Source organism: Panthera tigris, chromosome B1 (genome assembly GCF_018350195.1).
Source record: "Panthera tigris isolate Pti1 chromosome B1, P.tigris_Pti1_mat1.1, whole genome shotgun sequence".
In the NCBI taxonomy this organism is placed as follows: Eukaryota; Metazoa; Chordata; class Mammalia; order Carnivora; family Felidae; genus Panthera; species Panthera tigris.
In genome coordinates, this window is record NC_056663.1 from 146,864,314 (window position 1) to 146,892,052 (window position 27,739).

The window sequence follows — 27,739 nt, forward strand, 5'->3', positions numbered from 1 at the left end:
TAACAATGTTCATGGAAGTACAATCAGACACATTTCATTAGAGTGCAGGCAGAGCAGTGGAGTGCAAAAGTTAACAGTATGAAACCCCAAAGAGCCAAATTAGCAATATAAATTTAAAAGGTGGGGAATGAAATCTAAAATGAAATTGACCTCCAACCCACCCAATCTTACCGCAAAACAACCAAAAACCAGTAGCACATTTAAAGAATGAAAATGACAATGATAATTAAGATTTGTATAATATTTGAAAGTGTTTTAAGCATGTTCCTTTTCACACATCAGCCCTGTGCAAGAGGCAGTTCAGACTGGATTACAACAACTGTATTATACAACAGGAAACAGGTTCATAGCAATTTAAGGTTCAGCATGCTTATTTAAGTCTTCAAAGCTACTCCTGAGATCAGCTTCATTTTTAAAAAATTCAATAATTCCTTTTCCTCTTACCAGAAAAAAAAAGATGAAGGTTATAATGATGTATACCTATCACACTTAATGGTCAAGAGGTGAATAGATCTATAGTGAGAAGGAGTACTGAACAACCTGAAGGTCAAGGAACCATGGGGTGTTACAGCAAAGCACAAGTAAGGATCTGTAAATTAAGTGAGTGTCCACCACGGTCCATGGACAAATCAACAAGCTAACTAATCTACTTTTGCTAATTTTACAGGTTAACTCTAACCATAAAAAAAATAAATTTCAGTCTTGCTGTATTTCATTAGGAGGGTTGGGGACCACGATTTCAAGGAATTAGAAATCACATTATTTTCTATTTACTGGATAAACCAAGTCATTCACGTGTATTGTTAAACTGCAGATAGTTACATCCCAATTTATATCCCCTATTTACCTCTTTCTCCAAAGACTATTTTATTTGGCTAAAACTCTTATCTTCTGTTATTTATGTTCTCTAAAATGGAAAGATGCTTCTAAAGTCCCTCGTTTCTCTTTGATTGATGGATCTGGCCCACACAGTTATCTTGTCTTTACTGAACTGCTGCATTTTACTGTCGGCACCACGCAGTTTATTTGGTCTCTCGGCGAGTTATACACTCACAATCTAAGATTATATATTATACTTTTTTATGCTTTTCTCATTGACCTCCACCAACACCACTTAGGGTATGGCCACACAACAAACCGTTGGTTCACTGAATCTTAATCACTGTGGCAGTAGAAACATCTGGTCACCGTAAGAATTTTTTAAATCATTGGTTTATTTAGTAGTAATTCTGGTGATTAGCCTATTCAGAGTGATGTGTGCCTCAAAGACAGACTGCAGGGCAATAACTCTCAATTTGACACCTGTCCCTTGGGACCTAAAAAAAGGCCCCAATCCAAATAGGCAGAATCCCAGTGGTCATTAAGAGGATAGGCTCCAGAGCCAGAGTACTGCTCTATGACTTAAATGCTATTTAACTTTGGGGAAATTACTTAATCTCTTTGTGCCTCAAGTTTGCCAGCATGTATAATGGAGTTGGTCGTACCAACCCCAAAGCATTAGTGTAAGTGTCCAACTATATTAGTTGTTGTTAATTATTGTTAATTTTTCTTTATAGAGGAATAGACACCATGCTATCAGGTAAAGCCCCCGAATCAACAACAGTGCAGCTAATTTTGAAGTTCAAAGCTATTACAATGGATCCTTATACAATGACTCAGTAACTTTCTAGTCCTTTGTATGTCTATGCATAGAACACTGATTAGGCAATAATGTCACTTTGGTATGACTGACTACAGTTTTTCAGATTGTAGGGGAAAAAAATCACTGATGCTCTTTTAACCTGGCAGCAGAGATGGGGGAAGAAAAGAACGGTTTTCATTTCAGTTCAGTTCTAGGGAGTGAAACCAGATCATTGGTGGTAACACATGAAGAAATCAGGAAGCTCTGCTGGTGATTGATAAGGTCATGAGATTCTGCTGAGGCAAATAAATCAACTAGCCACTGGATCAATCAGACAAGTGAGGTGGAAACAGTGGGAAGCCCTTCTCTTTCTGAAGAAGAGCAAGAAAAACTTCTTCCCATGGCATGGCCTCTTCGTAAATCTACTCTGCAGTGATGCCCTGTTGGGAGGGAAATAAAGAAACAGCAAAATCTGCAAATACTCCCCTACATGTAAAGAATGGCTTGCTGCTCTTGTCTCAGTTATCCCAGATGACAACACTCCTTCAAAGATCCTAATAAAGCACTTCCACATAAGGTATGAACTTTTCCTTTACCTCACTTCAGAGTCTGGATGGAAGTTCACTTAAAAATCTCTCGGCGGTGGCGAGCTGGGGAGAGGAAGGAGATGCAGAGCCAAGCAGCAAATGTGTTGAACAGTACTTCAGAGAGAACACTTGTCCAACTCTCCTTGCAATTTTCCTTTTTGTTCCAAATGCTGACCACCAAGAAGGGCTCTTGAGAGGAAGCCATCCTTGGTTGCCAAGGAAATTCCCACAAAGCCTAAAGGATTTCTTTGAGAGCTGGCGACAGCAACACCTTTAGCAGAAGCAAGAAGAAACATACAGGTGGCCATGTCTACAGCCACTGTTCTTTTCACCTCTTTACCTCAGAATACACGAGGATTAGCCAGCCCAGAGATGCAATCAGACCAGGACAAGAAACCCAGTTTTAGCCTCGATATTTTAAGTTTCTGACAAAAAGCCCCCAAAGTGAGCTGGGAGGCAGATGCCAGTGACTGAGATTCTTTTCACTTCAGCGACTTGAGTCGCTAAGCTTTTACTGGAGTGAATCATAAAGGAGAAACTCAAATCTGACTGGCATACAGTGTCCCAGCAGTGGAGGAGGGTTTATTAAAGTGTTTAAAAAATCTAGGACACAAATTGGTATAATCTTTTGGGAAGGTAATTGGCAATACACAGTGAGCCAGCAATTCCACTTATAAAAATTTCTCCTCCAGAAATACTCACAAAAGAATGCAAAAAAAGAAAAAAAAAAACAATAAGGATTTTTCTTAAAAGCTTGATTGTAATTGCAAAGAAATGAAAATAACTAAATATTTATAGTAGAGCATCATTTAAACACAATATGACTCTTGTGTACTACGGCCTTTAAAAAGAATAATGTAGATGTCTATGGCATTGTTGAGTTTTAAAAAATCCAACTGCAAAACAATATGTTCCTATTCGTATTTTATATAAATAAGTACATAATTTTTATGCATAGAAAAAGCCTAGAGGACCCTCCATCAAATTGCTAAACAGTGGTTATTTTGAGGGTGAGAATTTGTGAATTTTCACTATTTTATTCATACTTGCTTTGTTTGAATTTTTACAGCAATTTTGTATACTTCTGAATTAGAAAAAAATGAAGTTTAAAAAAAAGCATAGAGATAATATGTTACTTCAGCAGGCAAAGAATGGCTCCATGTATATATTTACAACTATTATAAAGGGTTTTAACCAGGCCATTAGCATGTTCATCTTAAGGTATTGCTGTTTTCTGGTTTTGTAACAATTTGCCACTTCCAAGGGGAAAAAAGTTGTTTATCTTTTTAATGAAGTCATGGTCAGAAGTGGGTAATGTGTGACATGAGATTAGACATCCATCACAGATAATTGTTGATGGCATTCTATGACTCTGATAAATTCGAAGAATATTCATGGGATTGGAAAACAGGTAGAAATGCTACCTATTGAAAAGAGGAAACGAAGCATATAGTTATGAGGGGACCTCAAATATAAAACATGCTGGTTAATTATTTAAGACATAAAACCTGCCATCCCTTTTATTAAATGTCCAATACAGGAATGGCCTGTAGCTCTGCTGGAGTTCAGTTCTTTCATAGGTACAGGTAAGAGTATGACTCAGACCCCTCACTCGGCTGCTCTGTCCTGCTCCTACATACCAATGCTCCTTTATGAACAAGAAAGACCGAGATGCTTGTCTCTCTTCCTCGGAGAGGGCTCCCGTGAGGGTTACAGGAGTCACGTGTTCATGGGTTTTACCCAGGTGACACACCACACACCTGACATCAGTTGACAGGAACATCAGTAGAAGAACTGGAGATACAGATGCCATCACTCAAAAGCTCAGTCTCGCTACTCTTGGTGGCCTATGTCCAGTTCTAGTGCATTAAAGTAGTTTAATGTTACATTAATATTGAGTAATAATTTAATCTAATTAATAGTACCTGTATTTTAACTAGGAAAGTTTTTTTTTTTCTTAAAATACTTTGTGAAACAGAAGAACTTCCTTTCCTCAAAGGAGTAAGATCTTGATGTCTATGGTAAATATATTAAGAAATTGGCTGTTGGGTCTTTATTTTTTTTTTTTGTTTTTGTTTTTTTTTTGGTTTTTTTTGTTTTTTTTTTTTGCTTCATAAATATTTTATTTTATTTTTTTTTTATTTTTTATTTTTTAATATATGAAATTTACTGTCAAATTGGTTTCCATACAACACCCAGTGCTCATCCCAAAAGGTGCCCTCCTCAATACCCATCACCCACCCTGCCCTTCCTCCCACCCTGCCCTCCCTCCCACCCCCCATCAACCCTCAGTTTGTTCTCAGTTTTTAACAGTCTCTTATCCTTTGGCTCTCTCCCACTCTAACCTCTTTTTTTTTTTTTTTTTTTTTTTTCCCTCCCCCATGGGTTTCTGTTATGTTTCTCAGGATCCACATAAGAGTGAAACCATATGGTATCTGTCTTTCTCTGTATGGCTTATTTCACTTAGCATCACACTCTCCAGTTCCATCCATGTTGCTACAAAAGGCCATATTTCATTTTTTCTCATTGCCACGTAGTATTCCATTGTGTATATAAACCACAATTTCTTTATCCATTCATCAGTTGATGGACATTTAGGCTCTTTCCATAATTTGGCTATTGTTGAGAGTGCCGCTATAAACATTGGGGTACAGGTGCCCCTATGCATCAGTACTCCTGTATCCCTTGGATAAATTCCTAGCAGTGCTATTGCTGGGTCATAGGGTAGGTCTATTTTTAATTTTCTGAGGAACCTCCACACTGCGGCTGTTGGGTCTTTAGAGCTATCAGTTTAATGCACTGTGGTGCTCATCCAGTGCTTAATTACAGGAACAATACCAGATGATCCAGAACACTGGCAAATTCCTCTATCCCATTGCACAGCATCCTCAGTGATCTTTTCAAAATGTCAATCATACAACTCTCCAGGTAAAACTCCTCAAACAGTGTCTCGCTGCTCTTAGAGTGAAATTAAAAGCTACCCCTGTGTAACTTCCCTGGCCCATCTACTACTGCACACGTGCTACCTTTGCTCCAGCCACTCTGAGCTTGTTTTTATTTCTTCCAGTTTCTTGGATACACCACACTCATTCCGGCCTCAAGGTTTTACTATTGCTTTTTGCTGAGTCTAGAAGCCTCTTACCTCAAATCTTCTCTTCCCTGGCTACACCTCCTACCTAAAACAGCTTTCCTGTACCTCTCCACATTACTCTGCTATGTTTTCAAAGTAGTATTTGTGATGGTGTGAAATTTCTCTATTCATCTGTTTACTCATTTTTATTGTTAATATTGTCTATCTGTTCCCCAAAGCATGGGAGCTTTATGAGTTAAAAAATTTATCTGTTTCATTCACCTCTGAAACCCTACCTCCAAGAACACTTTCTAGCACAGAATATACTTTTTGAATGAATGAATGAGTTCAAACGACAGCAGCATACAGTTATGAGGTGATTTAAAAGTTCAAATGTATCGCAGCCTGACAGTTAACTTAAAACCATAGTTCTAAGTTTCACAAAAGACTCTTTTCTTTACCTGAAAATACAAGATAGAGCTTAGTTTACTTCAGACAGGTTAATCTGCTTCCTTTCCAAGCTGACACAGAACCCGTTTCTAAATGAATGTTAGTCTTCTGATTCAAATAAACAGCTTTCATGAAAGTATAGCATTATGAAAATGGGAAAATTCAACTGCCCCAGTTTTAAGTGGGACACAGATTCATGAAAGCAGTATATCAGTGCTTCTCAAACACTACTAATAACCATTGACCATTAATTCTTTAGGAATATGGCTCTGCATCAGGTGGGAGAAGGAAGCTATAGAAAGTCAAATTTCTTACAGAAAAGGAAAAAAATGGTGACAAATAATCAGTTTTGTTTATTATCTAAATGGCAAACTAATGCCCTTTGAAAGAGACTCCAAAGGCAATCATTGCAGTGGCTACACCAGACCCCAGCAGGGACACCTGGCTGAAGGCTGAAGGCAAGCCATAGCCACTGAACCACAGGGAAGCTCACTGCAGCTACTCAAACCGTAGTGACGGATGACATCCAAGGACGAAACCACTGCCTCACAACACGCCTTTGTTCTCAGGTTTTCACAGATGTGATCCCATTTGGAGCTCGCCCAACACCGCAGTGTTTCAGGGGTTCCTAAAAATGTGCTACAGACAAGTATTATAACCTCAGAAAATATGAGCCTTTCTTAGCCACTGCACCTTCTCCAAGGAGAGAACAGGACCACCCAGTGCTCAGTGTGAATTAGAGGGCTTCCTGGCTGAGCTGTGAAAAAGAAAAGGAGGTGCTACAGTACTTTTCTGTTGCTGTGCATACGAAATAGCTATTAACGCTACGGGAAGCTTTATGTAAGCCTTAGGAAGGAAATCTTCAAAACTATGAAAAAAAATCATCTCAGCTGAATTTAGTTGACTCATTTCTATATCACATATGTGTAAGAAAAGGATGAGGGGTTGTTCAATCACAAAATGTTTCTTTCTGGGTTCCACCTTAAGACAGTCATGGCTTAGCAATTTCAAACTTACACATGATTTTAATGGTTTCATCCTCTTACTCTCTGACAAAATATTTACAGCCAGGTCTATTTCTGCAAACAAACAAACAAACAAACAAACAAGAAAGGAAAAAAAAAAAACAACCCAGGACTTTAAAAATAGAAATCAAGACCAGCAAGTATATTAGAAGATAAAAGGCAATAAGTGATGCCAAAAATGATTATAATACACTTTGGAAATTAACCTTAGGCCAAATTCTACCAGAAGACCTATGGATAGGTTCTCAAGCTAGCTAAATAATGAGCCCCACCGAAGAGAAAACCAGATAAGAAGTTACAACGTTATGTAGAGCAGTGTCTCCCTGAGAACCTGCAAGGTATTTTCCACATCTCCTACGTCCACTGTAGTCTACGGACTGCAATTTCACTGAAGGTGGATCGTGTAATTGTGAGACGTTATTGCATTACTGGTGAACCTGAAAACAAGTCAAGCCCTTTTAAAGTCACTGTACCACTTAGCAAAGTCCTTCCACCACAGTTAGAGCTAAGAAGTAAAATGATGAGAAAGATTTTTATCCTCACAGCTGATTCCATACTCAAATGCAAATCAGAACTAAGCCACTGTATTTGGCAAGTACCCATTGCACTTGTAAGGTTTTTTTTTCTTTTTAAACAGAAAAGGAATAAAAGGAGATAGAAAAACAAATCAATCTAAGGTAAATGGTGAAGGTAACTGGATAATAAAGAAAAAAAATCCTCCATAGCAACAAAATAGAAGAGATTATTTATATAGATTTACAAGTAGATGAGCTCCAGATGTGTTTTCTTATCTACTTCTCCCCAGGTGCTTTTCTGCTTAATAAATATAACATCCAAGTTGAGGCTCTGAATCACCTAAATGTTGGCTATGCTCTTCTGCTGTTAACTATTTTGAGCTATTTCTCAATAAGGCAGCCGCTACTGAAATCCTAAGTACATAGGCTTGGCAGAGCCAGAAAGAAAAAGTGCAGTCCACAGATTTGTTTCTTCTGTTTTCCCAAAACAGAATCTCATAAAAAATATGCCCTCAAATTTTGTCACCATGTTGCTGTCAAAGAAATTCTGCTCCTCTTCATAACTCTGAACATTAAACCCATAGTTCTTGTGCTACTGGGAAGTTATATAGCTCCAGGAAGTCAAGAGGCACCATTGCAACTGTTCAAATTATAGCCAAGCAGAATAATCAGTCAATCAGAAACTTCAGTTCCAGTCGGATGGAAGTTTTTTGGGCCAACTTGGAAAAGCATACAGAACAAGTTTGACTTTACTGCCAAGATCATTTCCAGGACATTGGCTAATTAATTATAAAAGCTTTTTCAAAACAAATTTGAGCCTGGCAACTTTTTCCTACCCAAACAGAGGGGAAAAAAGGTTAAAAAATAAAAGCCGGAGTTTATTTTGTTTTTTTGGCCGTAGTTTCATCTTCTTTACAAACCCATTTTCTTCTTCTCATCCTAAAATGATCCAGAAGCTTTGTATTTGAAGTTACTAAAATAGTAAGAACAGAAACTGAAAATATTAATTTGAATTCCTACTCTGCCTTGGGTTGTAGAAGAGATCATGGGTCAGTTACAAAACTTCTCTTCAAACTCTTTGGTGGGAAGCAAAGAACGGAGTTCCTTCCTCTTTGTGGGAAGCTCACTGGATTAGCTGCAGTTACTGTAATAGATACAACGTAGATGGACATTTGCTCTTAAAATGACATACTCATCAACCATCACTTTCTGGCTTTGAAAACAAAAGGAACAAAACTCCTGAATGAAATCTTCCTGGTTTCATTTTAGTACGTATGTACCTCGATGAATATGAGATGTTCACAGTAAGCATCAAAGATTCTGGTTTCAAGGACCACAATCCCACAGGTTTTACAGCAAAATCAACACCCCCAAATCATTATGTTCCAACATATTTCATCTAACACTGGCATCAAAAGCTTATGTAATATGCATCTTAAGCCATCAAATTTCCTCTGCATATGCCCAGATCTGAAGACACTCAAGAAGGTAAGAAATTTCTCTTAGCCAGCATTTACCAGCTGCTTATTGGCAAATTCCTGGCAAGACAAGAACTGTCTGTAATAAAAGAAGCTTTTTCCAAAAAAGTCTGCCAAGCAGATATTCCTAACTCTGCCTTATCCAGTATTAAGACCCCTGGCAAACCACATAAACAGAACGTTACTGGTAAATATTGAATGGAGCCAAAATGTGCCGAGTAGTGTTGATGGCAACTCTAAGTCCTAGTGGACTGAGCTTTTCTGCTACAGGTTCATACTTCCCAAGGTGTCCAACATTTAAATGAACTTCTGCTCACTTCAAGGGGTAGGCAAATGCAAGGGAGGAGAGTGATCTACATTAGCTTATGAAAGGGGAGCAGCTCTAGGAGTCAAGAATCAATCTCAATGTAATAGGGAGGTAATTAAGCCTGAGAGAAGCAGACAGTTCCTCTTCTGAGGAACACAAATTAAAATCAGAAGGACAACACTAGACTTCAGAGAATCTTGAAAGTCCACAAATTAAAATCAGAAGGACAACACTAGACTTCAGAGAATCTTGAAAGTCAGGAAGGAAATTCTGAACTTAACCTGATGGGAAGCCATTATAAGCTTTTGATCCAGGAGAGAAATATGAGGGCAATAATATGAAAAGTGGATTATTGACATGGGAGAAAACAGACAAGGGATTAGTTCCAAAGCTTTTCTAGCAATCCAGTCTGAGATAATGAAGGCCCTAATAGGGTGCTGCTGGGGAAGGGAAGGAAGAAAGAATCCAAAAGCCACTTCACAAGAAAGAGCACAAATTTACCTTTCCCGTACCTTTTAGAATTTTCTAAAGCTTATAAACCTTTGTCACAACTGTTAAGTGCTGCCAGTGAAGAGGCACGTCGTCATAAATAAGTCTCCCTCACCTTAGAATGTATAATTCAGATTTATTTGTTCAGGTGGAAATTTCACCCAGTTAGTCCAAATAACTGGTTTTGTTTTTTAATGTAAAGTGCAAAATTATACCTACTGGCCATTCTCTGTGTCCAGATACCGACCCAACTGGGAACAATGGCCCAGATTCTACCATATTCTTTTTTCAAAGAAAGCAAATCAAGATTCAAAACCGAATTGCTCTCCATGTCAAATAGGCTACTTACTATGTTTTCACAGACAACATAAACAGCTAACAAGGCTATCATTACCTTTGCCTGAAGAATCTCCCTAAAGTTAATCGTGGCCAGCATTTCTTAGACCTTTAGTTTATCAGTGCACTTTTTCCTAAATAATACCTGTTAATCCTCACAATAACCCTGCTGCAGGGATTATTATTACCATTTTAAAGCCCATAGCTTTAAAGACAACTATAGCTTCAAGACTATTTTAAAGACAACTGTAGCTTCAAAACTTAAATTGCCCAAGAGAACACATCTGTAAGGGCTGGAGTCAAGACTAATTCTTATCTTCGAGCTTCAAATCCCTCCACATACTGCTTCCCCTTCCCTCAGAGGAAGTGCAAAAAAAACCCATCCACACATCTCAGTTCATTTTAAGTTGGGAACCATCATTTCTAATCTCATTCCAGCATCTTCTAGATACATATTTAATCTTACATTTCTGGAGTAAGATGTCTTTGCTTACCTGGTCCTTCTCTGGTTTATCGGAAATGTCATTCAGACTGGAGGAAGTCAGATTCCTATGGGTCATGGCTGGGCTACCTGAAAAAAACAAAAGTGAACCCTAATTAAAGTCTTCTTTTCAAAACCACAGAGACTTTGGTTATATACTTCATAAACACTTGTAGATGATGATGGGAATGGCAATGATGCTTCAGCGCCCCTGGGGTCCCCCTGAAGAGTTTTCCAGAGTCCAGGTTGGAGCACAAAGACAGTTAAAAGGAAAGTATGTAAAAACCCAAATACCATTTTTACGTCTTACTGCCTCGCTCTAGTTCAAGATGAGTTAAACTTTGAAAGAAACATCTAAAATGATAAGCATAAAAAAAATTTACTCCTGGTTTGATTTGCCTTTTGTCACTGTCCTTTACACACATCCTAATCCACATGGTATCCTTTCCATGTTCCCACAGAGGACATGGCCTCTGTCCTCAGGTCAGCAGAGCTGGCCCCAGATTACAGGACTGGACCTCCTTTCCCCAGGCATCTGCAGTCCTTCCTAGTGTACCGCTCACTCTGATAAATCGAAAAACCCACCTGTGGTCCCTTCTCCAGCTAACGCTTTCACCAAGAAGATTTCTCCTGAGTGGGTATCTGATCCAGAATTCCCATTCTTCACCTCAAAGTGGTGTTGTCACAGTCCCCTTACTTCCTGCACTCCCATAAGCATATCCTTTCTTTCCCCTTAACATGCCAACCTTCTTATTCACGTTAAGGAATGGATTTCATCAGGAATACTTCGTGGGAACCAAGCTCCCTGGCAATACAGTGGCTGTAGGTCATAGCCAATGGCTTTAGACACCATGATACAAGAAGAGAGGAGGGACATCTAGAAGAGTGATAGCCCATCTTTAAGTAGACTATGTTAACCAAAAGATTAACATTCTGTTCATTCTGCAGTTGGACTTGAAATTTCTAGGCTTACTAAGCAAAAGAGTAACTTTTCAAAGCCTCGGTGTTTGACCCAACCCCTGCAGGGTGCTGAGTAATGCATTCATCATTAATCCTCAATGATCTGACTCAGGCTGGTCTTCACATCAAAAGGACAAGGGTTGAAAAACAAGCCCCAAAGTTTGAATTCAGCTTCACATTCACTACCAAATTATTTTTTAGATTACAGACTTTAATTCCTTCAGATAGAAACTTCAACACATAATTTTATAACAGACTAAAATCTACTTCTAATAATTTGATGTCTATATAAAAGCAGCTCTAAATATCATAATGGTCTTTAACTACTAAATCAGAAAAATCAGAATTTTCTTGAGCTGGCAAGACAGGGTGTTTTCCACTCTGCTGCATTTCATTGAGTAAGCATGGCCTAGATCTCTTAAACCCTTTACCTGGTAGGACATTTTATTCTAGGAAAATTTGAGCCCAGGGCATTTTTCGAAGGAAAGTAACATCTGAAAAACTGCTTTATGAGCAAAATTAAAAGAACCTTATTGGAGGCTGCATTTTCTTCTTTGAACTGCACACCAGGTTTCCAATGTGCACTCAAAATAAAAGACACCAGGTACAAATGTGAATGCTCCCAAATAATGATAGGCTTAAAAGTAATAGGGAATGTAGCTATAATTTTGCACTTTACATTAAAAGCAAAAGCAGTTTTTTGGACTAACCGGTTGGAAATTCTACCTGAATGAGTGAAGAAATCTGAACAATATATTCCTAAAGCAAGGAAGCCTTAGCAATTCTAATCATAAATTAAAAGTAGTTTATGCAAATGAAGAGATGAGGCTGATTTCTTTCTTTCTTTTTTTTTTTAATGTTTATTTATTCTGAGAGAAAGCTGCTGGCACTAGAGAGAAGGGGAGCAGAGAGAGGAGACAGAGAATCCCAAGCAGGCTCCCAGCGATCAGCTCAGAGCCTGACATGGGGCTCAGTCCCATGAACCATGAGATCACTACCTCAGCCAAAATCAAGAGTCGGACACTTAACTGACTGAGCCACCCAGGCACCCCAAGATTGATTTCAAATTATCAAATCAACTAAGTGGCAGTACTGAAATAATTTTTTTTAATGTTTTATTTATTCTTGAAAGAGACACACACACACACACACACACACACACACACACACACAGAATGCAAGCAGGGCAGGGGCAGAAAAAGAGGGAGACCCAGAATCTGAAGCAGGCACCAGGCTCTCACCTGTCAACACAGAGCCCGACACAGGGCTCAAACCCACGAACCGTGAGTTCATAACCAGAGCCAAAGATGGACACCCAACCAAGCCAACCAGGGGCCCACGGTACTAAAATAATTTGAAAGAAGTTTCATTAAGTGATTTAAACTTTCTGGGAAATATTCTAAGTTCATTGATTTGCTTTGGAAACTATAAATGCTGCAAAGGTACATTTTAACCCAAGCACTGTCCTAACTGTTGCAAAATCTAAATAGGTAGAAACCAAATGAATAAAGTTTTTATTACAATGATAATCTTGACTGATGTCACAACTTTTCCAAGAAACCTCATATACCGTCTCATCATTTCTCTCATGATAGTACGGCTATATTTGTATTAGATGAAGCGGGGGATGGGGATCCAAGGAAGATGCAGGAACCAGATGGGGAAAAACAGGTCAATGCTAAGAAACAATCAAATCTACTGTTCTTCCTACCTTTATCTGATTCTCATTAATAAAGGTAACAGCTTCTCTGATGTGTAACTTTGTAATACAATCAAAGAATACGGAAGTCAACATTTCTAGGTAAACCCTAAGCAAGATGATAAACATACTTCACTGTTTCCCCACCCCCTCCCTATCAAACTCCCCACCCCTATGCCCAAACACCTTGAAACCAAAACAAATGCTTCCCAAGGCAGTGGTCCCCAAAGTGCGGTGCCCAGACCAACAACATTAGCATTACCTGAGCACTTGTTAGAAATGCAACTTCTTGGGACTTACCCTAGACTAACTACAGTAGTCCCCCTTACTCTGCTGTGTCAGTTACCTGTGGTCAATTGTAGTCCCAAAGCAGGTGATCCTCCTGATGAACCATCAGAAGGTCAATAGCAGCCTAACACTATATCACAGTGCCTACGTCATTCACCCCACTTCTTCTCATCACATAGGCATTTTATCATCTCACATAAAAAGAGTGAGTACAGTACAATATTTTGACAAAGACCACATTCACAGACTTTTATTATAGTAATTGTTATAATAGTTTATTTTATTATTGGTTATTGTTGTTAATCTCTTACTGTGCTTAATTTATAAATTAAACTTTATCATAAGTCTGTGTATAGGAAAAAACATAATATACACAGGGTTCAAGGCATCCACTGGGAATCGTGGAACGTATGTCCTGCAAATAAGAGGGACTACTATATAATCACAACTCCAGGTTTGGAGCCCAGTGATGCAGTTCTAACAAACCTTTAAAGTAATTTTGAGACATGTTAGAGTTTGAGAACCACTGCTCTAAATAAACCAGTTACCTTAACAGGATGGTGTGTCTCAGGATCTGAATTAAAAGAATTAAAAGAAGCACATATAAATTGAGGTAGGCACAGGGGTAGTCCTGATAATCTCGCCCTCCTCCAAGCCACTGCTCTAAACTACTATATCTCAAGCAAATCATTCAGTTAGCAACCTTGCCTCAGAAACACAGAGTGTCTTACTTGGCTTTTCCTCTAAGTCCTCACCTACACAATCAAATAAATAAATTTGTTTGGGAACCTCATTGTTTAATCAGCCTTTTCCAGAAACATATCACCCAAATCCAAGACAAGGACAAGAGCCAAAAGAGATTACAAACCCGATTATGTCTGGAATCAGAAATCTGTGCATGTTATTTTAGCAAACCCGGGAAGCTGTTACGCAACTGATCCCTAACAACGTCCTATTGTAGGTATTTTGCACCTGACATTCACTAAGACACATTATCAGGATAAATCAATGCTTTCTACTTATAGTTTGGGCCCATAATGTAAATTCATTATATTGCAATCCTAAGTGAGTGGAGGTAGTAGAAGAAAATGTTAACTTATACCAAAAAGGTGAAATGCACGAGGACCCTGAAGTATGCCACTTCCTGCACAGATGGGGGATTCACTCACTCAAAGGTAACCACACTCAGCCCTTTCCATCAAACTCCAGGGCATACAGGGGTGTCTGCGTGGCTCAGTCGTTAACCATCCGACTTCGGCTCAGGTCATGATCTCACAGTTCGTGGGTTTGAGCCCTGCATTGGGCTTTGTGCTGACAGCTCAGAATCTGGAGCCTGCTTTGGATTCTGTGTCTCCCTCTCTCTCTGCCCCTCCCCTATCCCCCCCCCCCCCACACACACACCACTGTCTCTGTCTCTCTCTCAAAAATAAACATGAAAAAAATTTTTTTAAAGAAAAAAACAAACAAAAAAAAAATTCCAGGGCAAACAAATGTTATATAAGTGCTCTTGGTCGAAAGAAACTTTGTTTTTTTTTTTTTTTTTTTTTTTTTTTTACGTTTGATTTCTACAAAAGAAGAAGAATCAGCCTCAGGTGCATAATCATAATTAATTTCCATATCACTGTTTTCTGGCCCTAAGAAAAAGAAAACTTTGGAGAATCACATTTTTAGGCAGTTTCACACAATTTAAAACAATTTCATTTTGAAAGTATACACTTGGCAGGTACATACTGTCTTCTATAAAAATTAACTGCACTCTGTACTAAGTTTGAAAATCATTGTTCTTCTTTAGCACACATGTAGCAATTCATAAAGTCCTTTGCAATGATATCTATTAGATACAATGAAAAGGGTGAGGAGAATGTACTGCATAGAAGGAAGATATTTAAATGTATACGTATTAGATAAAAATGTAAATATGTATGTAATGCAATTAACACATCACCCCCCTCACCTCATACCTTTACAATGAAGCAACAGAGAGCCTCAGAACAAGCTAAAACAAAGATCACCTGGGGTATGAAATAAACTGGATTTTTTATCCTTAACAATTAAAGACTAATTTTAGCATGAAAAACAACTAAGGTAACTTACATAAAACAGACATCAGGGAATCTGGGTGTCCATGTCAGAAAATTCAGAGGTATGGGTCTGATTTGCACTATTTGAGACCATAAAACTAATAATAAATGTAGTTTTGGAAGAATGCATGCTAATGTGTTCTGTATTCCACTGACTCACTGATATTCCCCCCCCCCCACCCATTGTTGACATTAACAACTCTACTAGAAACTGTCTACATCTAAGATTAAGGGGCAACTAATCCTTTTAAGGACTCAGTACTTTAACTTACATTATCTTACTTAATGCTCATATAAGCACCTTGAAGTTAGTATTCTTCTAACTTTACACATAAACAAAATGAACTTCAAGGAGGTTAAGTTCATGGTCACACAGCAAGTAGTAAAACTATAATTTAAATCTGGATCTCTTAATACCAAGCCCTCTGCCTCCGAGAAAAAAAAAAAATTGGTCTCTCTATGTTATTTACATAAATAAACACGCAAACTTCACCATTTCTAATAAAGAGAAAATTTAACATATAACCAAAAAGAATCTATTCTATTTCCATGCCAATTATATACAATATAATGTTCTTAAGAATATTTAAGGCAGAAACATTCTTGGTTTCCAATTTGGTTATTCCCAAAGATGGAGTACACATTTCTTTACTTTTTCGTTTTCATAAAGAAAAAAAGGGAGAGAAGGGAATTGAACTCAGCTATAATGTTTGCCACTGTGATTAAATAGTAGCCCAAAACCACACCTCTGTGACAAAGGAGAAAGGATGCTAAAAGCAATAGCAATGTAATTATAAAAACAACAATGTCACATGCTTCTGAATGTCCCACCTCACAATCACAGCCAAGTATTTGTAAAATTCCGCAATGTACATACAGTCAACTCTCCATTATTTCCATATTGGTTTTCTACCATATTTCTACCATATTTCAAGTTACTCCAACTGCAATTTCTTTCCATTTCAACCACTAAAAGCAGGAATATAAGCGGACAAGGAGAATAAATCACCTGGGATACTAGCAATGAGTTGGAGAAAGTCTAGAAAGAATCGCTAAAAGAGAAACTTAGATATTGTCATACCAGTTCCCTAGTCCTCCACTGCAACAAAATCTCAACAGCTACCCCTACCAAAAATAATAATAAAATAAACATGTCATTAAGACCTCTAACCCATTCTTACTCCTGACCTCCAAATATAGAAATATTTAACATGTAAATATTAGATGAAGGAAACTTAAAAATACCATCAAAGGAGCTCTTTGAAGGAATTTCATAACTAACAGAATATCAGCTTGTATTTTTTTTGCTTATTTGATTTTTAATTGTTTTGTTTAGAAAATTTTTGTTGTTTGTTCATGATTGTTTTTATACTTAATTTTATTTTTTTTTAAATTTGCATCCAAATTAGTTAGCATATAGTGCAACAGTGATTTCAGGAGTAGATTCCTTAATGCCCTTTACCCATTTAGCCCATCCCCCCTCCCACAACCCCTCCAGTAACCCTCTGTTTGTTCTCCATATTTAAGAGTCTCTAATGCTTTGTCCCCCTCCCTGTTTTTATATGATTTTTGTTTCCTTTCTCTTATGTTCATCTGTTTTGTCTCTTAAAGTCCTCATATGTGTGAAGTCATATGATTTTTGTCTTTCTCTAATTTCACTTAACATAATACACTCCAGTTCCATCCACGTAGTTGCAAATAGCACGATTTCATTCTTTTTGATTGCTGAGTAATACTCCAGTGTGTGTGTGTGTGTGTGTGTGTGTGTGTGTGTGTGTATACACACCATATATACACACATCTTCTTTATCCATTCATCCATCAATTCGATGGACATTTGGGCTCTTTCCATACTTTGGCTATTGTTGATAGTGCTGCTATAAACATTGGGGTACATGTAACCCTTTGAAACAGCATACCTGTATCTCTTGGATAAATGCCTAGTAGTGCAATTGCTGGGTCATAGGGTAGTTCTATATTTAGCTTTTTGAGGAACCTCCATACTGTTTTCCAGAGTGGCTGCACCAGTTTGCATTCCCACCAACGATGCAAAAGAGATTCTCTTTCTCCGCATCCTCGCCAACATCTGTTGTTGCCTGAGTTGTTAATGTTAGCCATTCTGATAGGTGTGAGGTGGTATCTCATTGTGGTTTTGATTTTATTTCCCTGATGATGAGTGATGTTGAGCATTTTTTCATGTGTCGGTTGGCCATCTGGATGTCTTCCTTGGAGAAGTGTCTATTCATGTCTTTTGCCCATTTCTTCACTGGATTCTTTGTTTTTTGGGTGTTGAGTTCAATAAGTTCTTTACAGATTTTGGATACTAACCCTTTATCTGATATGTCATTTGCAAATATTTTCTTCCACTCCGTCGGCTGCCTTTTAGTTTTGCTGATTGTTTCCTTCGTTTGTTCATGATTTAATACAAAACAAACCCCAAGAGCCCGGAGTCAAAGCTCTAAGTTTGTCTTATTCACAGTTTTAGCCTCAGAGCTTGGCACTAAGTGGCACTTAATAAATATTTGTGAATGAATGGATAATACCAACTGAGTATCATTTTACTTCCATTTGGAGTTACTAGTATAAACACTACTGTTCAAAGTCCATTTCCTATGAAGGGAGATGCTGTGTACACACTCCAAGAGCCTTCAGACTTGGAAAGCCTTAGAGTAAATAAGGAATAAGTTTGTAGCTGGCCCAGAAGTAACAGAGTGGAAAGACTCTGCCAAACTGGCTAACAGCCTATTAGTCAGCAGTGGGAACAGACGTGAGAAGGAATGAAGGGGTGAAAAAGAGAAACCCCCTGTGAAGGAAGGACCAGGAGGTGAGAATGGGAGGACAAATAAGCGAGGGTGTCCAGACCTTGGGGAAAGGAAAGAGTAAAGTTTTCAGGAACTAAAATAACTCAAAGAATGTGACTGGCCTGGAAAATGAAACAAATTTAGAGGAAGGAAGAAGATATCAAAAGATCCAGATGAGTATCAAAGTATGTAACAAAAGTGCAAGCCCAAAGCTGAAGTCATCCCTAATGTATGGGACAAAGATAACGCAGACGACATCTGAGGGAGAGACCGGGAGTGTGCGGAAGCCAAACCACAGCACGACAAACACCTATGCCAATAAATCCTTACCAACGCCAGTCTCTTTTTGGAAAGATCATACTCTACGCTTCTGAGATCTCTGCTGTCCACCTGCTCCCTGATAACCTATCCAACCACAACTTCTCTGATCCCATTCTCTGTTTTTGAATTCTCGGCCTACTCTGTGGGTTTTTCCCAAAGACGAATGTAAGGTCTTACACATCTCAACGCCAAGTACACAAGGTTCATCTCTTCTAATTATTTTCCAATTTCAACCAGCGAAAGCAAAATGCTCTAATCGTAGTGACTCCCATTCTAATAATATGGCACTAGATATTTAATTTTTATGATGATCTTTAAAAAGTAGTTAATTTAAAAAGAATCATTCTTGGGGCACCTGGGTGGCTCAGTTGGTTGAGCGTCCAACTTTGGCTCAGGTCATGATCTTGCAGTTCGTGAGTTAGAGCCCCACGTCCAGCTCTGTGCTGACAGTTCAGAGCCTGGAGCCTGCTTCACATTCTCCATCTCTCTCTGCCCCTCCCCAGCTCGTGCTGTCTTTCTCTCTCTCTCTCTCTCTCTCTCTCTCTCTCTCTCTCTCTCTCTCTCTCTCATAAATAAATAAATAAATAAATAAATAAATAAATAATTTTTTTAAAAAATGTAAAGAACCAGCCTCTATCTCTCTGCACACACACATTCTAAAAAGACATTTAAAAAGTCTCTGCTCAGCTGAGGAAATATGCCAACACAAACAAGGACTGAAACAGTTACTAAACAGTACAGTCCCCATAAAGTACATCAAGGAATCTGTGGTCCCTGTGATTATATACAGTATTTGTGATTCTATACTAGCTCTTTCTCTGTGTCTTAAATGCACGTATATGCACACACACAATATAAAACAACAGACAAAAGGTTATGCTGTCCAAAGCACACAGGTGGACGTATATAAAATAATTTGTGACCTTATCTCACATAACTAGAAACAGAAAAGAACAATACCATCAGCAAGCTATGCTGGCTAGTAGGAAGATAAATGGGAAAGACCAATGGTAGATTATGACAGAAGTAAACAAACACCTCACTTCCTTCGTGCCAAACAGGCAACGACCCAAAGTGATTTTACTAAATGCCCCTAAGCCAAGTTGAGGAGGAATTTCAATAGGTTCCTGCAGCCACATCATTCCAAACACATGTACCAGTGTCTGATTTCATAAGTGGCGCCTACTCTCTTATATCTATGTAGACACCAGATCCAAGATACAGTAAAATTTTGCTAATTCATATTAATGGAGAAATTCTCTGAATTAAAGAAGTATCTAAATTTAAAATAATTTAAGAAGGCCACCAATTCAACTTATGATTCAGCAAATGAGTTTATACCTCTCTCTTCCTAGATACTTTTGAAATGATAGACTTAAAAAAATTACTTTTAATATTTATTTTTGAGAGAGAGAGAGACAGAGTGTGAGCAAGGGAGGGGCAGAGAGAGAGGGAGACACAGAACCCGAAGCAGGCTCCAGGCTCTGAGCTGTCAGCACAGAGTCTGATGCGGGGCTCAAACTCACGGAGTGTGAGATCATGACCTGAGCTGAAGTTGGACACTCAACCGACTGAGCCACCCAGGTGCCCCTAAAAAAATTACTTTTGAAGACAATGTAAGGCCACATCAATTGAAAGAACTGGTAGAAGACCAACAGAGATAAGAGACCAAAAACTTCCCAGAATAAGAAGAGGAGATAGAGTATTAGAGCCTGATACTATTCACACCATTCAGAAATCACAGTGTAAAATATGTGCAGAGAGGCATGTAGTCAAAAAGGAAAAGATATTCCCTGCAAAACTCTGAAGAAGCTCCATACACTGGAAGCTGTCCCAAGTAAGATGCAGGCTAAAAGGGATGAGTTTATGGAAAGTCTATGCACAGAAAGTCTACCACCACCCAGAGAAAACACCCAGAAGCCAAAGCATTTATACCACATGGCTCTTTGCCAAAAAGGTATTCAGAAAAGACCAGGGCAACCAGTGCAGAGCAAAGTCTTATTAGAGTGCCCTTCAGAATAACCATTCTTACTCTAAAACAAATCCTCTTTCTTTTTTTTTTTTAAATGTTTATTCATTTTTGAGAGAAAGAGAGAACACTAGGGGGTTAGGGGCAGAGAGAGAGGGAGACACAGAATCCAAAGCAGGCTCCAGGCTCTGAGCTGTCAGCACAGAGCCCAATGCAGGGCTTGAACTCACAAGCTGTGAGATCATGACCTGAGCCAAAGTTGGACACTCAACTGACTGAGCTACCCAGGAGCCCCTAAAACAAATCCTCTTTCTTAAATACAAATGGACACTTGAGGAAGCCAAAAACTAAAACAGACACTTAAAAAAAATTTAAAAAAATATAATTTAGAAAACTTAAAAAGTCTTATTAGTATATACGAGATTTGAGAAAATACTGCATCCACAGAACATAAACAGGATGTTATGAAAAACAGAACAAGGGAAATATTTTAGAGTTACAATTACTTTTAAAGAATATAGAGAAAGGATAGGGAGAAGATGGCAGCGTAAGAGGACCCTGGGCTCACCGCGCGTCCTGCTGATCACTTAGATTCCACCTCCACCTGCCTAACTAACCCAGAAAACCACCAGAAGACTAGCAGAACGGAGTCTCCGTAGCCAAGCCCAGACGAGAGGCCCACGGAAGAGGGTAGGAAGGGCGGAGAGGCGGTGCGCGCTCCACAGACTGGCGGGAGGGAGCCAGGGCGGAGGGGCAGCCTGCCGGCCAAGCAGAGCCCCCGTGTCTGGCTGGCAAAAGTGGAGGGGCCAGACGGAGTGTGTTCCGACAGCAAGCGCGACTTAGCATCTGAGAGGTCATAAGTGAACAGCTCTGCTCCGAAAGCGGGAAGGCTGGAGAACAAAGGGAGGGAGAGTTGCTGAGCCCCGGGACGACAGAGCTCAGTTTGGTGGGGAACAAAGGCGCTCGCCAGCGCCATCTCCCTCGCCCATCCCCCAGCCAAAATCCCAAAGGGAACCAGTTCCTGCCAGGGAACTTGCTTGCTCTGCGCAAATACCCAACGCTGTGCTTTTGCGGAGCCACCCCTCCGGCAGCGGGTCTGACTCCCTCCCGCTGCCACAGGGCCCCTCCTGAAGTGGATCACCTAAGGAGAAGCGAGCTAAGCCTGCCCCTCCTGCCCCCGTGCACCTTGCCTACCCACCCCAGCTAATACGCCAGATCCCCAGCAACACAAGCCTGGCAGTGTGCAAGTAGCCCAGACGGGCCACGCCACCCCACAGTGAATCCCGCCCCTAAGAGAGGGGAAGAGAAGGCACACACCAGTCTGACTGTGGTCCCAGTGGTGGGCTGGGGGCAGACATCAGGTCGGACTGCGGACCCGCCCACCAACTCCAGTTATACACCACAGCACAGGGGAAGTGCCCTGCAGGTCCTCACCACTCCAGGGACTATCCAAAATGACCAAATGGAAGAATTCCCCTCAGAAGAATCTCCAGGAAATAACAACAGCTAATGAACTGATCAAAAAGGATTTAAATAATATAACAGAAAGTGAATTTAGAATAATAGTCATAAAATTAATCGCTGGGCTTGAAAACAGTATAGAGGACGGCAGAGAATCTCTTGTTACAGAGATCAAGGGACTAAGGAGCAGTCAGGAGGAGCTGAAAAACGCTTTAAACGAAATGCAAAATAAAATGGAAACGATGACGGCTCGGACTGAAGAGGCAGAGGAGAGAATAGGTGAACTAGAAGATAAAGTTATGGAAAAAGAGGAAGCTGAGAAAAAGAGAGATAAAAAAATCCAGGACTATGAGGGGAAAATTAGAGAACTAAGTGATACACTAAAAAGAAATAATATACGCATAATTGGTATCCCAGAGGACGAAGAGAGAGGGAAAGGTGCTGAAGGGGTACTTGAAGAAATAACAGCTGAGAACTTCCCTGAACTGGGGAAGGAAAAAGGCATTGAAATCCAAGAGGCACAGAGAACTCCCTTCAGACGTAACTTGAATCGATCTTCTGCACGACATATCATAGTGAAACTGGCAAAATACAAGGATAAAGAGAAAATTCTGAAAGCAGCAAGGGGTAAACGTGCCCTCACATATAAAGGGAGACCTATAAGACTCGTGACTGATCTCTCTTTTGAAACTTGGCAGGCCAGAAAGGATTGGCACGAGATCTTTAATGTGCTGAACAGGAAAAATATGCAGCCGAGAATCCTTTATCCAGCAAGTGTGTCATTTAGAATAGAAGGAGAGATAAAGATCTTCCCAAACAAACAAAAACTGAAGGAATTTGTCACCACGAAACCAGCCCTACAAGAGATCCTAAGGGGGATCCTGTGAGACAAAGTACCAGAGACATCACTACAAGCATAAATCATACAGACATCACAATGACTCTAAACTCATCACTACAAGCATAAATCATACAGACATCACAATGACTCTAAACTCGTATCTTTCTATAATAACACTGAATGTAAATGGATTAAATGCACCAACCAAAAGACATAGGGTATCAGAATGGATAAAAAAACAAGACCCATCTATTTGCTGTCTACAAGAGACTCATTTTAGATCTGAGGACACCTTTAGATTGAGAGTGAGGGGATGGAGAACTATCATGCTACTGGAAGCCAAAAGAAAGCTGGAGTAGCCATACTTATATCAGACAAACTAGACTTTAAATTAAAGGCTGTAACAAGAGATGAACAAGGGCATTATATAATAATTACAGGGTCTATCCACCAGGAAGAGCTAACAATTATAAATGTCTATGCACCGAACACCGGAGCCCCCAACTATATAAAACAATTACTCATAAACATAAGCAACCTTATTGATAAGAATGTGGTAAATGCAGGGGACTTTAACACTCCACTTACAGAAATGGATAGATCATCTAGGCACACAGTCAATAAAGAAACAAGGGCCCTGAATGACACATTGGATCAGATGGACTTCACAGATATATTTAGAACTCTGCATCCCAAAGCAACAGAATAGACTTTCTTCTCGAGTGCACATGGAACATTCTCCAAGATAGATCATATACTGGGTCACAAAACAGCCCTTCATAAGTATACAAGAATTGAAATTATACTATGCATACTTTCAGACCACAATGCTATGAAGCTTGAAATCAACCACAGGAAAAAGTCTGGAAAACCTCCAAAAGCATGGAGGTTAAAGAACACCCTACTAAAGAATGAGTGGGTCAACCAGGCAATTAGAGAAGAAATTAAAAAATATATGGAAACAAACGAAAATGAAAATACAACAATCCAAACGCTTTGGGATACAGTGAAGGCAGTCCTGAAAGGAAAATACATCGCAATCCAGGTCTATCTCAAGAAACAAGAAAAATCCCAAATACAAAATCTAACAGCACACCTAAAGGAAATAGAAGCAGAACAGCAAAGGCAGCCTAAACCCAGCAGAAGAAGAGAAATAATAAAGATCAGAGCAGAAATAAACAATATAGAATCTAAAAAAACTGTAGAGCAGATCAACGAAACCAAGAGTTGGTTTTTTGAAAAAATAAACAAAATTGACAAACCTCTAGCCAGGCTTCTCAAAAAGAAAAGGGAGATGACCCAAATAGATAAAATCATGAATGAAAATGGAATGATTACAACCAATCCCTCAGACATACAAACAATTATCAGGGAATACTATGAAAAATTATATGCCAACAAACTGGACAACCTGGAACAAATGGACAAATTCCTAAACACCCACACTCTTCCAAAACTCAATCAGGAGGAAATAGAAAGCTTGAACAGACCCATAACCAGTGAAGAAATTGAATCGGTTATCAAAAATCTCCCAACAAATAAGAGTCCAGGACCAGATGACTTCCCAGGCGAGTTCTACCAGACGTTTAAAGCAGAGATAATACCTATCCTTCTCAAGCTATTCCAAGAAATAGAAAGGGAAGGAAAACTTCCAGACTCATTCTATGAAGCCAGTATTACTTTGGTTCCTAAACCAGACAGAGACCCAGTAAAAAAAGAGAACTATAGGCCAATATCCCTGATGAATACGGATGCAAAAATTCTCAATAAGATACTAGCAAATAGAATTCAACGGCATATAAAAAGAATTATTCACCATGATCAAGTGGGATTCATTCCTGGGATGCAGGGCTGGTTCAACATTAGCAAATCAATTGTGATACATCACATTAATAAAAGAAAAGATAAGAACCATATGACCCTGTCAATCGATGCAGAAAAGGCCTTTGACAAAATCCAGCACCCTTTCTTAATAAAAACCCTGGAGAAAGTCGGGATAGAAGGAACATACTTAAACATCATAAAAGCCATTTATGAAAAGCCCACAGCTAACGTCATCCTCAATGGGGAAAAACTGAGAGCTTTTTCCCTGAGATCAGGAACATGACAGGGATGCCCACTCTCACCGCTGTTGTTTAACATAGTGTTGGAAGTCCTAGCATCAGCAATCAGACAACAAAAGGAAATCAAAGGCATCAAAATTGGCAAAGATGAAGTCAAGCTTTCGCTTTTTGCAGATGACATGATATTATACATGGAAAACCCGACAGACTCCACCAAAAGTCTGCTACAACTGATACATGAATTCAGCAAAGTTGCAGAATACAAAATCAATGTACAGTAATCAGTTGCATTCTTATACACTAACAATGAAGCAACAGAAAGACAAATAAAGAAACTGATCCCATTCACAATTGCACCAAGAAGCATAAAATACCTAGGAATAAATCTAACCAAAGATGTAAAAGATCTGCATGCTGAAAACTACAGAAAGCTTATGAAAGTAATTGAAGAAGATAGAGAGAAATGGAAAGACATTCCCTGCTCATGGATTGGAAGAATAAATATTGTCAAAATGTCAATACTACCCAAAGCTATCTACACATTCAATGCAATCCCAATCAAAATTGCACCAGCATTCTTCTCGAAACTAGAACAAGCAATCCTAAAATTCATATGGAACCACAAAAGGCCCCGAATTGCCAAAGTAATTTTGAAGAAGAAGACCAAAGCAGGAGGCATCACAATCCCAGACTTTAGCCTCTACTACAAAGCTGTCATCATCAAGACAGCATGGTATTGGCACAAAAACAGACACATAGACCAATGGAATAGAATAGAAACCCCAGAACTAGACCCATAAACGTATGGCCAACTAATCTTTGACAAGGCAGGAAAGAACATCCAATGGAAAAAAGACAGTCTCTTTAACAAATGGTGCTGGGAGAACTGGACAGCAACATGCAGAAGGTTGAAACTAGACCACTTTCTCACACCATTCACAAAAATAAACTCAAAATGGATAAAGGACCTGAATGTGAGACAGGAAACCATCAAAACCCTAGAGGAGAAAGCAGGAAAAGACCTCTCTGATCTCAGCCATAGCAATCTCTTACTCGACACATCCCCAAAGTCAAGGGAATTAAAAGCAAAAATGAATTACTGGGACCTTATGAAGATAAAAAGCTTCTTCACAGCAAAGGAAACAACCAACAAAACTAAAAGGCAACCAACGGAATGGGAAAGGATATTTGCAAATGACATATCGGACAAAGGGCTAGTATCCAAAATCTATAAAGAGCTCACCAAACTCCACACCCGAAAAACAAATAACCCAGTGAAGAAATGGGCAGAAAACATGAATAGACACTTCTCTAAAGAAGACATCTGGATGGCCAACAGGCACATGAAAAGATGCTCAACGTCGCTCCTCATCAGGGAAATACAAATCAAAACCACACTCAGATATCACCTCACGCCAGTCAGAGTGGCCAAAATGAACAAATCAGGAGACTATAGATGCTGGAGAGGATGTGGAGAAACGGGAACCCTCTTGCACTGTTGGTGGGAATGCAAATTGGTGCAGCCGCTCTGGAAAGCAGTGTGGAGGTTCCTCAGAAAATTAAAAATAGACCTACCCTATGACCCAGCAATAGCACTGCTAGGAATTTACCCAAGGGATACAGGAGTACTGATGCATAGGGGCACTTGCACCCCAAAGTTTATAGCAGCATTCTCAACAATAGCCAAATTATGGAAAGAGCCTAAATGTCCATCAACTGATGAATGGATAAAGAAATTGTGGTTTATATACACAATGGAGTACTACATGGCAATGAGAAAGAACGAAATATGGCCTTTTGTAGCAACGTGGATGGAACTGGAGAGTGTGATGCTAAGTGAAATAAGCCATACAGAGAAGGACAGATACCATATGTTTTCACTCTTATGTGGATCCTGAGAAACTTAACAGAAACCCATGGGGGAGGGGAAGGAAAAAAAAAAAAAGAAGTTAGAGTGGGAGAGAGCCAAAGCATAAGAGACTCTTAAAAACTGAGAACAAACTGAGGGTTGATGGGGGGTGGGAGGGAGGGGAGGGTGGGTGATAGGTATTGAGGAGGGCACCTTTTGGGATGAGCACTGGCTGTTGTATGGAAACCAATTTGACAATAAATTTCATATATTGAAAAAAAAAAAGAATATATATGGTTGCAAAAATATATACATAAAGGTATGAAAATCAATCAAGAAAATCTTCCAAAAAGTAAGGGAAGAGGGAAACAAAAAGCCAGGAGATACGTGAAAAAAAGATCAGAGGTACAGAGGATCCATCCAGGAAGGCCAATATCTAACTACTAGGAGTCCAACTAAGCCAGAACAAGAAAAATGGAGGAGAGAACACTACTAAAGAGGATATCCCAGAGCTAAAGAACACATTTCTTCAAACCACAAGGGTCACTACAGAAATATTAATACTGCAATCTCTCGCACAACACAGACACACAAATCCAGCCCTGTAGGTAGATGAAGCACTGTGAAATCTTGGGAATACCGTAACAATAGGTAATTCCACAAAATGGCAATTTAAGACTCTAGGTTAAAAATAACTGTACAGGAAAATGCAATTATAACATATTATATAGCTTTAGAATTAACTATATGCATATAGTCACAATAATATAAATGCTATTTACAGATTTCTGACTTAAGAATCACCTGATAAAACACAAAATGTATTTACAGATAAAGGTAAGAATATAAATCTAAATAACACTGACAATAAACAGTAGAAGTCTGGAAGTGAAAGTAGCGAGGACAGGGGCAAGGAAGAGTAGGGAAACTAACTAATCTCTCACCAGGTAAGTAGTTAAAAGATCCCATCAATGCTTGCTTAAAAAAAAAAAAAAAAAAAAAAAAGGATAGGCTTATTACCTACAATTATAAACATAATTAATAATG

General features: G+C 39.1%; 1 protein-coding gene across 1 annotated transcript in view; it reads right to left on the reverse strand.

Moving 5' to 3' along the window:
- SLC4A4 (solute carrier family 4 member 4) overlaps nucleotides 1-27,739 on the reverse strand; it is a 356,758-nt gene that overhangs the window by 142,119 nt on the left and 186,900 nt on the right. Inside the window, exon 7 of the mRNA XM_042984402.1 lies at nucleotides 10,373-10,449. Coding sequence (XP_042840336.1) covers nucleotides 10,373-10,449 — 77 coding nt within the window. The remainder of the gene's footprint in view (nucleotides 1-10,372; nucleotides 10,450-27,739) is intronic.